Genomic DNA, 15,928 nt, shown 5'->3' on the forward strand with positions numbered 1-15,928 from the left:
TACCACCAACCGCCTCTCTCTCTTATAACCATGGACTCAAAGGATCATCTTCTTCGAAAATATCCAAATTGATAGGCTTGAAACAATCTTCAATTTCTTGTTGGCTTCTTTTCATTGTATGTCTTTATTTTAACCTCATGTTATAATGCACGAAAACAAGTTTTTTGTAGTCTCATGTACTTTAGTCTATTTCTTGTTTTTGTATGGATGAGGCTAAGGTGCTCCAATTACGCTCACAGTTTGAAGCTGATGTGGACTGGCTAAAAACTCTAATTGCTATTTTTGGAGCTCAGGAGCGCACATGCCATAATGAATCCACCATTGGGCTGCATGAATAATTAAAGAGAGTTTTATGTCAGTATAGCGTATTTTTCAAAAGTCAAAATTTGAACATAAAAATGACAAAATAGATCCATTCATCCATTATTTTGCTATATGTACTTGGATTTGTTTGTTTCACTGCCTTTGAGCTAGTGGGGTTCCAAATGTCTCCTGCCTATCCCAATACAGCAACAACTATAAAAGGATGATTGTGACGTATAATTAATTAATTAGATATATTGATATATATATATATATATATATTCTAGAAAGTATTACAGAATACTGAAATAATTCCTTATTTAATTCAATAGAACCAATACTTACTTGATTAATAGCCCGAATTTGAGTGTCTATATCGGGTACCAACTTGGTTATCACATTTTAATCCCATTTATGATTTCTCTTGCAACTTCAGGACAGGGTGGGGCACCATAAAGAATTTGGGGGTTCAAAAAATATCCTAAAATTAAATTTACAAACATATTAATCAATAATAGTGTTTTAATGAAACTATGCATAATTTAAAAGTTAAAATAATAAGAAATTGTATTTATTTACTCTTACCAACAACGTGCAAATCTTGGAGCAATTGAAAACTCCACCGGTTGTCAATAATTTTCCAATAGTCTTTGTAGAACTGACAATCTTTTTGAATGGCCAACTTCGCCCTATCAATTGCCTCGTATATGAAACCCACGATTGATTTTTAATCACCTTCAAGCAATTTAAGAACTTTCACTAAGGGTTCCTGTTCTTTAATTATATTTGAGGCCTTTTGCCAAAATTCTTTCCCTAAGATAATCTTCTTTGTATCATATGTTGGGCCTGATTTTGCCATCCCAAACCTTGAATTTTTTCAAGCATTAGATGTGAACATTTCCCTTAATGCTTGTTTATGCCTAATAATAGTATCTAAGGCAATAAAGTTGGTGGCAATTTGAGTGATGGCAGGGCAAAGCAATTCTCTATTATTTGTGAATTTTTTCATGAAATTCACTGTTCATGTGTGGTTGTAAATAAAAGAGGTTATTGTTCTTGGATCTTTTAAGACCTTCTTCATGTTACTTTTCTTACCAATATCTTCAAGAATAAGGTCTATGCAATGAGTTGCACATGCTGTCTAGTAGAGATTGGGCCTCTTCTGCATTAATAATCTCCCTTCTGCCTTCATTGCAGCTTCATTGTCAATCACTACTTGGACAACATTCTCCTCTCCAATTCTTCAACCACCTCATCCATTAATCTGAAATGAAATTATAAATTTAATAATTAGTACTACTTAATTAAAAATATACAAGTCTCTAATACTATTTGCATATACAATCAAAATTAGAAAATTACCTGAAATGATATTCAGCTGTTCGACTTGGCACATTAGAGGCATCAACTGAATTATAAAACACGGTGCCCCTATTGCGGTAAACTAAAAAGTTTATTGTGTGTTTTCTAGTTGGTCCTGATCAACCATCACACATAATGGTTACACCTCTCTCCTTCCAAATTCCAGCAAAAGAAGATATATAATCTTTTATTTCTCAATACTCTTGCTCCAAATAAACCGTTCACCCCCTTTCCAACCTTTGTAGCAACATCAGGCATAGGCTGCATAAATGGAGAGTCAGCTTACATTTGCTGGAATCCAATTATAAAATAGGAATTTTCCAACTGCTTTTCCTAATTTACTTCTTAAACCTTTCAGTACCTTAGTGTTTATTTTTAGTTGTTTTGCACTCTTGCTTTTTTCTAAAATAAGATCCATTGCCCTTAGTCTAGCTTCAGGGGCATCAGGATTGATCCACTGTCGTGCACTACCTCTAGCTTCTCGAACACTACAAGATTGAGCTCCTGAAAGGATTGACACCACCATTGCTAGAGCCACCTCCCTCTTCATAAATATTACCCCCTCCAGTTGTTCTTGTTCAAAATATCTCTCTCTCTTCCCATTGTTGCTGTGATCGTATGCTTTCTTGTCGAGCAAATCTCATTCTTTCTTCTTTCTTCTTTCGAGTATTCTTCATCACTTAAATTCTCAAAATCTCCTCTAATTTGAGCTTCCACTTCTTCTTGCCTTTTTTTGTTTATCTCTTTTCTTCTCAGCATACTGTTGTCGATGTTTCATCATTTGTTCTCTTACTTGTGTGGTTACATTTGAGCATCTAGCCACTTGACCTTTTTTATGTGCCAAGTATTGTTTCAAGCGTGTAATGTCTCCTTTAATTATCACATAATAATATGTCTATTACCGTTCATCGTACCAAAATGCCATCTAATGTCCTCACTAGGTAAGTTCTCATTTCATTTCTCACTTGGCATCTTGTGATAGACTTGTTTTGATGATCTCTATACAACACATAGAAAATACGAAGTTACAGTCCTTACAAAAAAAATGAAAGATTTAATATAATTAGTAAGTACTAAATAGTCCTTCTAATTTTAAATATTTATTACATAAAAATAAAATATAATCTTTGATTAAAAATAATAAGTAGTGTTTATTTAAAATCTTTAAATAATTAAAAATTTAAAATATTAGATATTTCATCTATTAATCATAAAATAAAAAAATATCAATTATTTAATATTTATGTACCATATATAAATTTAAGACCATTAAATTTATTTCTCAAATCTTACCAATTAGGAATTTAGGATTTTAGGTAAACCTCATATAGTATATAAATTATAAATAAAGTTAAATTTGATATAATATATAAATAATATGATATATAAATAACTAAAGAAGTATATAATATATAAATAAAGCTAAACCTGATATAATAAATAAATAAAATATAATATTTGACTTTCTGTAACTTAATGAGTCATGTCTTTTATGAGTATATAGATCGATTTGTTGTATTATACTTTGTGGAAAACTAGTTGTATTTCAAGAAGGAGAAATGCAATGGGAAAGGCTATTCTTGAATGGCTTGTACCTTCGAAAGTTGTTGAACTATGATTGTTCTTTGGTTTGGTTCACTACTATAGTAAATTTATCCAAAGGAACTCAAAAAGTGTTTCCCTAATTTGTTAAAGGAGGATAAGAAATGGGCATGGTCCTATAAATGTCAAAGTGCCTTTGATGAATTGAAGTTGGTAGCGTCATCAGAGCCAATGCTAGGGTTGCCTATGTTTGATCTACCTTTGAGGTGCACACTGACCCTTTAGACAGGGGCATTGGAGGAGTCCTTGTGCAAGGTCATCCTGTTCCCTTTGAGAGTAGAAAGTTAATAGAAGTTGAGACCCGATACTCCACTCATGAGAAGGAGATGAGTAGATGACTATAGTAGTGCATTGTTTGGAGACTTAGAAACACTACTTGCTAGGTACTCGGTTTATAGTAATGATTGATAATGTGGCAAATACGTACTTCAAAACCTTGAGGAAACTCTCAACAAAGCAGGCCTGTTTGCTAGAGTTTCTAGTTGAGTTTGATTTTGAACGGACGCACAAGTGGGTGAGGCAAAATTAAGTGGTTGATGCTTTAAGACAGAAAGAAGTAAAGGCCTATGTTACAACCCTAACTCAATCGGAATGCAGCTTCTTTGATCGTATTTAAGATGTTGTGAATACGGATTCTGAATTCTACCGAAAGACTGCAATGAGTGGGAGAAATGCATGATGCGCAGGCTAAGGTCATACTTTTGGCCCAAGATGGAGGAAGATGTTGATGTTTTCCAACGAGACAAATTGGAGAGACAAAGGGGGCGGGGCTGCTGCAGCATCTCCCTATTCCAGAAAGACCATGAAGAAACTTATCTATGGACCTTGTTGTCGAATTCGGTGAATTGACTCTTATGTTGTTAAGGAAGGAGTTGCTAACTCAATACGGTTAGAGATGGACATGGTTGGGGCCATGGTCTTTGATAGAGTTGCTATAGTGGCTAGTTTCGGTGGAGAGAGAGAAGGGGGGAAGGCCACTACAACATCTCCTTATTCCAAAATGACCATGAAGAAACTTATCGATGGACTTTGTTGTGGCATTCAGTGAATTTACTTTTATGTTGCTAAGGAAAGAGTTGCTTACTCAACATGGTCGAAGATGGACATGGTTGGAGCCATGGTCTTTGATAGAGTTGCTACCATGGTTCGAAATCGCGGTCGCAGGTAACATCGTGTAACGGTTGCTGGTGTCACAGGATGTGGGTGTTATGTAACGGGAAAGGGGCGTAACGATCGTGAATTTTTTTCATGCATGCACAACCATGCCAAATTGAAAAATAAGCATGAAATCCATTAATACATGATTTTTAATGAATTTTGAAGGCTTTCATTCAACCTACAAATGCTTTTTAATAGACATTATGATTTTTATATTAATTTTAGTGCGCTGTTTAAAAAAAAAAAAGGGCATTTTTTTAATTTTATTTTTTATTTTTTATTTTTTATAGTTTGCATTATTTTATTGGGTAAAAAGATGTAGAAATGTAATTAAAATGAAGAATCAATTAATTAAAGACATAAAGTTACGAAAAATGAGTCAATAGACTCAATACTCAACTACACATTACACATACATGAATTTGAAAAATGATTGGTATCAAATATCAATAAATAGTTGAAAATACATGAATACAATATTACAAATTTATAACATAACACATGTCACCACCAAAAAGAATGACGTGGAGGGTCTTCATAATTTGCATCTGTATCTTGAGATTGAGATTGGAAATTATCTCCCCATCCTTGTGGAAATACATAGTTGAATAAACCCAAGTTTGCATCATTTCGTTGTTGCTCTTGAAAATGTACTGGTGGTGAAAATCCAACTGATATAGGAGGTGCATAATCTCCTCTTTGACCATATCCTGAATAATGTCCATAAGTTGGGCCTGGGGCTAGCTCTGGGTAGTGTGTTGAAGAAGACTCACTATGAGATGATGGATATGCTGGATGAGATCCATATGATTGTGATGATGAATCATCTAAACCAAAGTCGCCAAAACTTCGGACCACACCATATGAATCTTCAGCAGAATCACGATCTCGGTGTTGGCGACTTATTCTACTTTGTGCACTATGACTCTCACTAGGGTCACCACTAGTAGCACTCCTTCTCCTGGATTGTGAAGATTGGTACCCTAGAGGAATACTCAAGTCATAATTTTCGCGTATATCAAGTAGTCCATAACGACTTTGAGGATATGTTTCCCTTACAAATGATTTCCTTGTATCTTAGCTATAACCATATTCTGCACCGCCACCACCATCACCCCTAGCCCCATTCCTAGCGCCACTAGGTCCATTACCACCATCATCATCACTTGGTAGGCTCAAACCAAGATTATCATCACTTTGTATACGTTCAGGACGTGAACTTGAATCATGCACATTTATTGGTGGTTGATCATCTCCTTGTGTAGTACCATCGACCTCTTCATCCAACCAATTTGAGTTGTTCTGATCGTCGAGTAATGGTGCCTCCCTTTCTTGTAACCATGGACTCAAAGGATCATCTTCTTCGAAAATATAGTCCAAATTAATAGGGTTAAAACCATCTTCAATGTCCTGTTGGCTTTTTCTCATTGTATGTCTTAACGACTCAAAGGATCATCTTCTTCGAAAATATAGTCCAAATTAATAGGGTTAAAACTATCTTCAATGTCCTGTTGGCTTTTTCTCATTGTATGTCTTAACTTTAACCTCATGTCTCCTTGTGCAATACCACCGACCTCTTCATCTAACCAATTTGAGTTGTCTTGATCGTCGAGTAATGGTGCCTCTCTTTCTTGTAACCATGGACTCAAAGGATCATCTTCTTCGAATATATCGTCCAAATTAATAGGGTTAAAGTTATCTTCAATGTCCTGTTGGCTTTTTCTCATTGTATGTCTTAACTTTAACCTCATGTTGTAATGCACGAAAACAAGTTTTTATAGTCTTATGTACTTTAGTCTATTTCTTGTTTTCGTATGGATGAGGCTAAAGGTGCTCCAATTACGCTCACAATTCGAAGCTGACGTGGTTTGGCTAAGAACTCTAATTGCTATTTTTTGTAGCTCAGGAGCACACATGCCATAATGAATCCACCATTTGGCTGCATAAATAATTGAAGAAAAACACATGTCAATATAGTGTATGTTTGAAAAGTCAAATTTGGACATACAAATGACAAAATAGATCCATTCATCCATTATTTAGTCACATTTACTAGGATTTGTTTGTTTCATTGCCTTTTGAGCTAGTGGAGTTCCAAATGTTTCTTACCTGTCCCGATATAGCAACAATTAAAAAAACGAAGATTGTGAAGTATAATTAATTAATTAGATATATATTATAGAAAGTATGACAAAATGCTAAAATAATTCATTATTCAACAGAACCAATACTTACTTGATTAATAGCCCGAATTTGAGTGTCTATATCGAGCACTAGCTTGGTTATCACTTTTTTAATCCCATCCATAACTTCTCTAGCAACTTTAGAAGAGGGTGGGACACCATACAGAAATTGAGGGTTCAAAGAGTATCCTAAAATTAAATTTACAAATATAAGAATGAATATTCAATAATTGTGTATTAGTGTTGTAACTATTAATGCAACTGCACATAATTTAAAAGTTGAAATAATAAGAAATTGTATTTTATTTACACTTACCAGTTGCATGTAAGTCTTGATGCAATTGAAAACTCCACCGATCAATAATTTTCCAATAATCTTTGTAGAATCGGCAGTCTTTCTGAATTGCCAACTTTGCCGTATCAATTGCCTCATATATGAAACCCATAGTTGGTTTTTCATCACCATCAACCAATTTAAGAACTTTCACTATAGATTCCTGTACTTTAATTATATTTGAGGTCTTTTGCCAAAACTCTTTCCCTAAGATAATCTTCTTCGCATCATATGCTGTGCCAGATTTCGCCATCCCAAACCTTGAGTTTTTCCAAGCATTAGATGTGAACATTTCCCTTATTACTTGTTTATGCCTAACAATGGTCTCCAAGGCAATAAAGTTGATGGCAAATCGAGTTATGGCAGGACGAAGCAATTCTCTATTTTTTGTGAATTTTTTCATGAAATTCACTATTCATGTGTGGTTGTAAATAAAAGAAGTTATTATTTTAGCATTTTCTAAGACCCTTCTTCACATTACTTTTCTTACTAATGTTTTCAAGAATAAGGTCTATGCAATGAGCTGCACATGCTGTCCAGTAGAGATTGGGTCTCTTTTGCATTAATAATTTCCCTCTCGCCTTCATTGTAGCTTCATTATCAGTTATTACTTGGACAACATTTTTCTATCCAATTACTTCAACCACCTCGTCCATTAATCTGAAATGAAATTATAGATTTATCAATTACTACTACTTAATTAAAAATATGCAAGTCCTCAAGCGGCTCAAGTCAATTAAAAATAGAAAATTACTTGAAATAATATTCAGCAGTTCGTCTTGGCACATCAGAGGCATCAGCTGACTTGTGGAAAGCAGTGCCTCTATTGGAGTAAACTAAAAAAATTATTGTGTTTTCTTGTGGGCCCTGAACAACTATCACATATAATAGTTACACCTCTCTCCTTCCAAATGCCAGCAAAAGAAGATATATTAGTTTTCATTTCCTCATACTCCTGCTCTAAATATATTTCAGAGACCTCATAGGGTGATGGCCCTTCACTCCCTTTCCAACCTCTGCAGCAACATCAAGCATTGGCTGCATAAAAGGAGAGTTAGCTACGTTCGCTGGAATTCGATTATAAATTAGGTATTTGCTCACTGCTTTTCCTAATTTACTCCTTATACCCGTCAGAATTTTGGTATTATTTTTGGTTGCTTGGCACTCCAACTTCTTTCTAGAGTAGGATCCATCGCTCTTAATCTAGCTTCAGGGGCATTAGGGTTAATCCATTGTCGTCCACTGCCTCCAGCTTCTCAAAAACTTTGTGACCGAGCTCTAACAAAACCACCGGCACTACCACTACTTGAGCCACCACCCTGTTTTTAATAATTACCACTTCCATCGGTTCTTGCCCTAAATCTTTGCTTCTCTTCCCATTCTTGTTGTGCTCGTATGCTTTCGTGTCGAGCAAATCTCATTGTTTCCTCATTTGAATCTTCTTTGTCGTTCAAATTTTCAAAATCTCCTTTGATATGAGCTTCTACTTCATCTTGCCTTTTTTTTTTTTTTTGTCTTTCTTCTTCTTGGCATATTGTTGTAGATGTTTCATCATTTCTTTTCTCACCTATGTGGTTACATTTGGACACGAAGACATCTGACCTTTTTTATGTGCCAAGTGTTGTTTCAATCGTGTAATTCCTCCTTTAATTGTCTTTCCGCATAATTTACATAAGACAACATGTCTACTACCTTCCACTAGAGGAGCAAAATGCCAACCAATGTCTTCACTAGGTAGCTCTTCAGTTCCTTGTTTATCATGTGGCATATTGGTGCTTGATTAGATGACTTCTACACAAGTAAACAAAAAAAAAAATTATCATCCTTATACAATAAATTAAGAATAAAATGGTACATAATTAATTAATTAGTTAATTACATAACAATATTACATAAATGATGGATTAAATTTAAACTTCAAGTTACTAGTTATTAAAATTTTTGTTGATTTATACATATATAATACAATAATTTATATTAAAATTTACAATTTAACAAAATGAATATGGAATTGTAAATCTTACAATTTAATTATTTAAATGGTAGTGTACAAATTAGAATTTATTATAAATTATAGATCTAATATTAAATTATTAATTGTCAAGGTATTAAAAAAATAAATATGTAGAATATTAGTTAATAATTTTTTACTAAATCTGTACTAAGTTTCTAAGTTCTAAGTTCTAACTCTCCAAGAGTCTAAGTAACTCTATAAATTTTATATTTTAATAATTTTATGCAATTTTTTTTATTTTAATTAATAAATTCTACTTATACAATCATTTATGAATTTATATACTAATTAAATAATAAATATAAAGTATAAACTGAAATTATAAAACAAACTAAATTATTAATTTATAATAAATTAGTAATTTACAATTGCATTAACCAATAACCAATAAGTAGAAGTCTAGAAGTGAAGAGTGAAGATTGAAGAAACAAAAATACCCACGGCCACTACCCAGTTACCCACTCCCGAGTCCTGACGGAAGCTGCGAGAGAGCTGCAACCTGCAAGCCTCCAAATTTTGAAGGAATCGAAGGCTTCGAATTGAGGCTTCAAATGGAGGAATCGAAGGCTTTGAAGATTCAAAGCTGATTTTGGGGTTCTTACGTTGGACAAAGGGGACGAAGGCACGAAGCTGTACGAAGCTGATTTTGGGGATTTCGAAGCTTAAGATTAGTAGATTGAAGCTATATGAAGGAGACGAAGAGTTATTCGAGTGAAGAAGGAACTCAGCTTGTGGAGCACAACAGATCTAAGGCTTCTGAGCTGCTTTTTGGTTCTTTGGAGGCTTCAAATGACAAGATCTAAGCCAGACGAAGGAGAAACACACAAAATGGAGTAGATTCAAGGAGATAAGGAAGGTACACACGCAGTAGTGTTAGGGGTTGTCGGCTCTAACGTGCCGTAATGTTAGTGTAACAGCTGTTACAGGCCGTTACGTTTTCATAACGGACGTTACCCACGTGAATTTTCTGCTCACCGCTAATGCGGCCTGTAACGGTATCATCCACCTGTTTTTCTGTTACGCAACGGCCGTTACGCTACGTATGCTACAGTAGCTAGTTTTGGTTAGTATGGCTGGATGGTTAACGTGGGTATATGTTAAGTGCTTCATTGATATATGGTGCTTGCTTGTGTGTGGGATAAGTCATGGTTAAAGAGAAATCCTGCTTGGCACAAAGTGTTGACCCAGCAGGCTGTATGCAGTGTCAATGACAAAGGTTGCAGTGTTGATGTGTTGACCAGGTAGGGAGGTTACTCGACAGTTTTCCTTTAGGGCCAGACATGCATGCTTGTTTGAAGGTATAACTCGCAGGTTGACATATGGCAATGTTTCTAGCCACATATTTGTAGACATAGTCGGTTATGCTTTGTAGGCAGAAGATGGCTGCGACTAGCAGCACCTAGGCGGTTGGGATTGTCAACTGCTGACCCTAGATAGTTGGGGGTGTCAATTGTTTAAATATGGCATGTGGATGGCATGGGACATTAGAGGGAATTGTTCATGGTCTTCCTGCACGTCTTGAGTGTGTCGTCCTTTTCTTTGAATAAGGTTGGGATGTGTTGCTCCTATAATATTGTTGCCTTGTGTATGTCATACTTTCTTTATACACATTTGCAGGATTAACTAATGAATTTGAATTGTGTGTCATTGGCTTAACCAAGTGAGACTTGATAGTTGGTGCCATCACAGTTTCAAGGTGTGCTGTGAGCTTATACACTTAACATGCTATTAGAGCTATGGTTGCCAGGAGGCTGTCGGTTTTATTTTTTTGTTGGCATCTATTATGTGGTGGTTAAAATGTATCATATTCCCTGTAATGGGTGTCATTTATCGCTTGTTTATCTGCATGTGCAGGGGAGTGTTAAATGTATAGACTGTTGGCCCACCACCTAACAACTTAAGCATTTAGGTAAAGTGGTTGCTTAACAGTATGATAATTTGTGGAAGGCTGATTGAGAAACACATATCCTTGAAGAAAATAGCAACACAAGACCACTAAGAAGTAAGGAAAAATATCCTCCCCAAAGCAGTTGTAAAGAAACAAATGCCAGTGAAAGATTTGTTCATTCCTATCCAACAATAAACACCAAACAATGGAAAATAGCACTGCACCACAAAGTTTATCCTTCTGAAACCCCAAGCAAAATCAGTGGGAAGCCAGTGAAGTCTTCAAAATCTCCAGACAAACCCAGTGTTAATAAATATTAGATGGCTTATGTCAAACAACCCAAGCAACGGACCGGTGTAAAAAGAGGAGGAAAATGACTACAATTAAGAGTGAAAAATGGAGTTGCTGCTAAAATTGGCAACTTAGTGAAATATGGACTGGGAAAGTTAGGAGGGTTGTTAGTATGTTAATGTTTTTTAACTTTTCGTATGAGAATGCATAGTCAAAGCATTGGGGATTTGGGTGACACTAGGAAGCATAGACAATTACAGTTAGTGCTGGTAGATATCTGCGTAGTTTCTCCAAATTACTTCCTTTATTCTCACATGTCAGCCCAAGGTTTAATTGGCCATCAGGTCTTTGATCCTTTTAGATAATGAATGATCTAAGAATTTCTATGTTACTGCCATCCCTCCTGAGTGTGATTGGTTTGGAAATGTTGGACATGATTGCCTCAGTTTTTTCTCTAGCCTTCTTAATCCTATCTTCTTTTCTATCTCTGAAAACCTTTTTTTGGTAGCAGTTGCTTGCTACCATTGGATGCTCTCTGTTAGCTCTAATAATCCCTTCTTAAATCCTGATCCATCCATCCTAAACAAGTACAGCCATCGTTAACCATCTCTATTGCAACTCTAACCCAAAAACCTCCATCAATAGTACTGCTGTAATGAGCCTGTGTCAAATAGTCTACACTTTTATGGAGGGTTATGCTTATATTTTGTTGATGATGGTTCTAATCTAAACCCATTTTTTAATTAGCTGAACTATGCTAAATTATTCACATTTGCTCCAGTGTTGATAAAATATGTCTTAAACCTTGTTGTCATTATATCCCTCAAGAACTGAATTTGGAGTACCTAAGTTTTGCCAAGGCCTACCACTGGATGTTGGTTGACTTGGCATATAGTGTTTTGGAGGAGTTTCACTATAAGCTGTGCTACTGTTGAAATGAACATGCTATGTAGCAGTAGTCTATCTGGACATGTTATAGCCATTCCTTAAACAGGTATTAGCTTTTTAAAGTGAATAAATTTTTGACACACAAGGGATGTGTCACTCCTGCTACTACTACGAGAATTGCTTTATCCCAAAGTATAAAGAGTTAATTGTGTTGACTGTTAATTTTATGTTGTTAAATGTCTTGTTTTCTATAATATATATTGTTTTTCTATTCGTAATACCAAATTATCAATAAAGAATAAGTATTGCATGCACAAACATTTGGTTTTTATTGTTATGACCTCTTCGTTGGGGTTTATTTTCTCTGTATCTTTCATTTATGAGTGATGTTTCTGTCCAGTTTTACATAAATGAGAAGACATAGAATCCTTCTGGTACCCTGTGTATTAAATGGTATAGAAGTTTCATAACGATGAAGTAGCAAGGATTGAGAGCTTGTCATTCTTTGAAAGCATTTACAGTCTGGAAATAAGAATAGTCTAATAATTTTATCCATTTGTTTGTCACAATTTTCAAAGCATACGTTTGCAGTTTGTGTTCATAGTCCACCGAGATCCATAAACAAAAAATCTGAGTATGCCACCCCAATTGCGGTATTCCTACTGTTTTTTAATGTTAGATTGTAGTTCAAACTGCTGCTGTGCATCTTATATTATCTTGTCGATTTTCTCCTGACTTTGTAATTGTCAAGTGATTTTTTTTTTTGTTGTTCTATATGATACTTCTGTTTTAGAATCTGTTTTAGACCTTTGAATTGTCAAAAGTTCCAGCCAATCTAATGAAGCTGGTATGATATTGTAAAAATCATAAAACGCCAAAGAAGTTTGTTATTGTATTACAGTGTTGATTTGATGCATTTCCTTGCAGCTTTGTTGGAAATCGTCAGTTGTGTGGGAAGCAAATCAATGTGATATGCAAAGATTTTGGTGAAGGACCTGGAACAAATTCTTTACCTCCCTCTTCAGGTAAGCCTGCCAATGCCAGGGAATATTTTAATTTTATTTTTTGTATAACATTCTGTACATTTATTCCACTGGATTTTACCATACGGCCTGATTGCAAATTACTTGCTGCTACTGTTCAGTCTCCATTTTATGAAATTCAAAAATCTTACTGTTTTCATTACTGCAATAGGCTTTTAGAAAATTGATGAGGCCCTAATTGAAGACTAATGCTTTGCGAGCTGTTCCTTTATTTCTGAAAACATTATTTAGTAGATAACATATATATTTTTTGTGTTTTATCTTTTGGCTCATAAAGTCCAAAGTGGAAAGAAGAAATACTCTGGTCGGCTCCTGATAAGTGCATTGGCAACAATGGGTGCGCTCCTTCTTGTGGCGCTTATGTGTTTCTGGGGCTGCTTTCTTTATAAGAAATTTGGTAAAATTGACAGCAGAGGTCTTGCCATGGATGTCAGTGGAGGTGCTGATCTTGTAACTTGCATGAATTTTGATTGTGAAGTCTATTTGTGCTATTTATTTTTGTTTATATTTGTGCCTATACGAGTTCCATGAAATCATTAAATATATTTTCCACCCGTTGTTGCTACAGGTGCATCAATTGTTATGTTTCATGGAGACTTGCCATACTCCTCTAAAGATATTATCAAGAAATTGGAAACTTTGAATGAGGACCACATTATTGGTTCTGGGGGATTTGGAACAGTATACAAGCTTGTAATGGATGATGGGAATGAATTTGCTTTGAAAAGAATTGTAAAAATGAATGAGGGTTTTGATCGTTTTTTTGAGAGGGAGCTTGAAATTCTTGGAAGCATAAAGCACCGATACTTAGTTAATTTGCGAGGATATTGCAATTCTCCTTTGTCGAAGCTATTAATATATGATTTCTTACCTGGTGGCAGCCTAGATGAAGCTCTTCATGGTAAGATCCTTTTCTGCCATTTTTCTTTGCATGAATAATATGGCTATGTATGGGATTCTGAGAACATGTAAATAGGCATGACAAAATGGAAATTGTTTTGTGTCATGAGATATTACGGGTAGCATGCATAACTGTGAAGTTCTTATTTTTCTGGGTGTGGTAAATGGTAAACCACCCCTTGATTGGTACCTTTCCTCCTGCAAAGGTTTGTAAAAATCACCTGCTAAGGCAATTCACGATTCTGTATTATTACAGTGATTTGTAGGAAAATTAATCCATTATAAAAACATGCATCTTGATTTCTATCAAGATAGATGTTGTGATGAATATGATTTGATGCTATCAATTTCCTTTTTGGTATTTGATATGTGGTCCAGTTTGCTATTGTTTAAAAAGTAAACTCCAGTGAACATGGTCTTATTTGAACTTTCCACGTGATTGATGTATGTTGGCCTAGTGGTGAAGACTTGCTTGAGTAGCATACTTTCAAATCTGGTTCGATTAGGTTTAAAGGCATATAAAATTTGATGAAGTTAAATCACAAAGTAATTTTTCCTCTACAAGTTTCAGAATATGTTGTTAAATGGTACTTGTTTGTGGAACTTGGAGGCAGTGTTTTGGTTTGTTGGGAGGGTTGATCCCAAGATAAAGGTGTTGATGCCGAACAGAATCGAGAGAATAGACGCGTATTTATTTTTTTAATTTTTTTAGATGTGGATGGAGAGTAAACAAGGGTATTTTATGCTATTTCCCTGGTTTATTGCAAGTTAAGAACTGAGAGGATAAGTATATATATTAGGACTAGGCAGGGAATTCTACTGTGCCTAATGGCTTAAATCTTGGCAGTGGTGGAACCAAAAAGTCAATCTAAGGCCCCACAAGGGAAGGTTTTTGAAAAAATGGGACCATGATAACAAACAAGATACATGATGAAAGGCTAAATATGACAAAAGGGTTTATATGAGGTGTGTGGAATTGCCTCCTCTTTTTCTTTTTCTTTCAATGTTTCTAAAGATTGAGAATAGTTCCTTATTGAAGATCTTTCTTGGAGGATGATATTCTGAGTACTATTTCAAAGCTACATGAGTATAAAGCTTTTGGAGCAATTCAATTGACCTTAATCTTCTTTGCTTTTTAAAGATCGTTATATTGGAAGTTTCCAGAGAAATATCATCCTCTTTGCTTCGTGTCAACGCTTAATTAAAGAAAAATTATCTATGGGAGTTGGGGACTGAGTTCAAAATTTTCACTTGCAGCTACTAATGGCAAAATGTTTTCATATGGATGAATTCCATAAATGACTCAATGCCGGGTTACCTCAATGACTTATTGCGTGCTCAGGTTTTGAAGCTAGTTAAATGATTGGAAGATCACAAAAAAGAATTTGCATCCTTGAGTTGATCTTAATTAGGAATTTAGGATGAATATGGTGGAGTAATACTTTATTACTTTCAAGGTCTTTGTTCCCTACTTTGTGCCCTGTTGTCATTTCTTTCTCTCTTATCAGGATTGATGCTCTTTTGTTTCATCCAAATTTGCTTTCTTAGAGTACACTTTATTGAATGGTCACCTTTAATCAAGTTAATCCTATAGAGGTGACTCTTTGTAATTGGTCCTTGATTTCTGTGTGTCACCTCATTCAGAGCTGAGTTCTCATTTTGTTGCTTGCTTCTTCTTCAGTTTTCATGTCAGAAATCTTAATCCTCTACAACAATATACTTTGTGCCCTGTTGTCATTTCTCTCTGTTAGCAGGATTGATGCTCTTTTGTTTCATCCAAAGTTGCTTTCTTAGAGTACACTGTTATTGAATGGTCACCTTTAATCAAGTTAATCCTATAGATGTGACTCTTTGTAATTGGTCTTTGATTTCTGCGTGCCATCTCATTCAGAGCTGAGTTCTCATTTTGTTGCGTGCTTTTTCTTCAGTTTTCATGTCAGAAATCTTAATCCTTGACAACAA

The 15,928-nt window shown here is 35.1% G+C and overlaps 1 protein-coding gene across 1 annotated transcript in view; it reads left to right on the forward strand.

Annotated features, from left to right (window-relative positions):
* LOC131155767 (LRR receptor-like serine/threonine-protein kinase FEI 2) overlaps nucleotides 1–15,928 on the forward strand; it is a 63,615-nt gene that overhangs the window by 32,158 nt on the left and 15,529 nt on the right. The window contains exons 9-11 of the mRNA XM_058109156.1: nucleotides 12,951–13,048; nucleotides 13,344–13,505; nucleotides 13,635–13,967. Coding sequence (XP_057965139.1) covers nucleotides 12,951–13,048; nucleotides 13,344–13,505; nucleotides 13,635–13,967 — 593 coding nt within the window. The remainder of the gene's footprint in view (nucleotides 1–12,950; nucleotides 13,049–13,343; nucleotides 13,506–13,634; nucleotides 13,968–15,928) is intronic.

This window comes from Malania oleifera, chromosome 5 (genome assembly GCF_029873635.1).
Source record: "Malania oleifera isolate guangnan ecotype guangnan chromosome 5, ASM2987363v1, whole genome shotgun sequence".
NCBI classification, from domain to species: domain Eukaryota; kingdom Viridiplantae; phylum Streptophyta; class Magnoliopsida; order Santalales; family Ximeniaceae; genus Malania; species Malania oleifera.